The 603-nt window shown below is 40.0% G+C and overlaps 1 protein-coding gene across 2 annotated transcripts in view; it reads left to right on the top strand.

Annotated features, from left to right (window-relative positions):
- The window catches only part of LOC107490408 (CRM-domain containing factor CFM3, chloroplastic/mitochondrial), a 6,677-nt gene that overhangs the window by 3,195 nt on the left and 2,879 nt on the right, over positions 1-603 (top strand). For both annotated transcript variants that reach the window (XR_001592391.3, XM_016111188.3), the window contains exon 4: positions 244-591. Coding sequence is in view for 1 of the 2 variants with exons in the window: in XM_016111188.3 (XP_015966674.1) it covers positions 244-591 (348 nt within the window). In the remaining variant the exon portion in view is untranslated. The remainder of the gene's footprint in view (positions 1-243; positions 592-603) is intronic.

Below are 603 nucleotides of genomic sequence, written 5' to 3'. Positions count from 1 at the left end.
TTTGGGGGGGTGGGGGGTGGGGGATCTATTTTAAAGATATTGATACTCATTCTATGGGCTGTTTCATGTAAGGTGGTGAAAAATTAGTTTTGTTTTGTTTATTTTTTGTTTTTGTTTTTGTGTGTGTGTTTTTTAAAGCATAATTCTTTAATTGCTCACGTGTTATAAGCTAGAAATATGTAAATCCATCTCATATGTTAATCTGATTATCAGAAAAGTGACTGTTATTCTGTTAAAGTGCAGACATTGACCGGGGGTACCTTGCTGCTAAGGAATAAATATTACATTGTTATATATCGTGGGAAGGACTTTGTCCCGACAGCTGTAGCTACAGTCCTAGCTGAAAGACAGGAAATGACCAAACAGGTACAAGATGTTGAAGACAAGTTCCGGTCTGGTGTTCTTGATGCTACTCCATCAGGGAAAGATGAATCAGCAACACCACGAGCAGGATCTTTAGCAGAGTTCTATGAAGCTCAGGCACGCTGGGGAAGGGATATATCTACTGAAGAACGGGAGAGGATGATGGAGGAAGCTGCCAAATCCAAGCAAGTCAGGCTAGTCAGACATATCGAACATAAATTAGCTACCGTAAGTGGTTTT

The sequence above is a fragment of the Arachis duranensis genome, chromosome 5 (assembly GCF_000817695.3).
Source record: "Arachis duranensis cultivar V14167 chromosome 5, aradu.V14167.gnm2.J7QH, whole genome shotgun sequence".
NCBI lineage: Eukaryota > Viridiplantae > Streptophyta > Magnoliopsida > Fabales > Fabaceae > Arachis > Arachis duranensis.
Note: the sequence above shows the minus strand (reverse complement) of the source record. Positions and strands in the feature narration are given on the sequence as shown.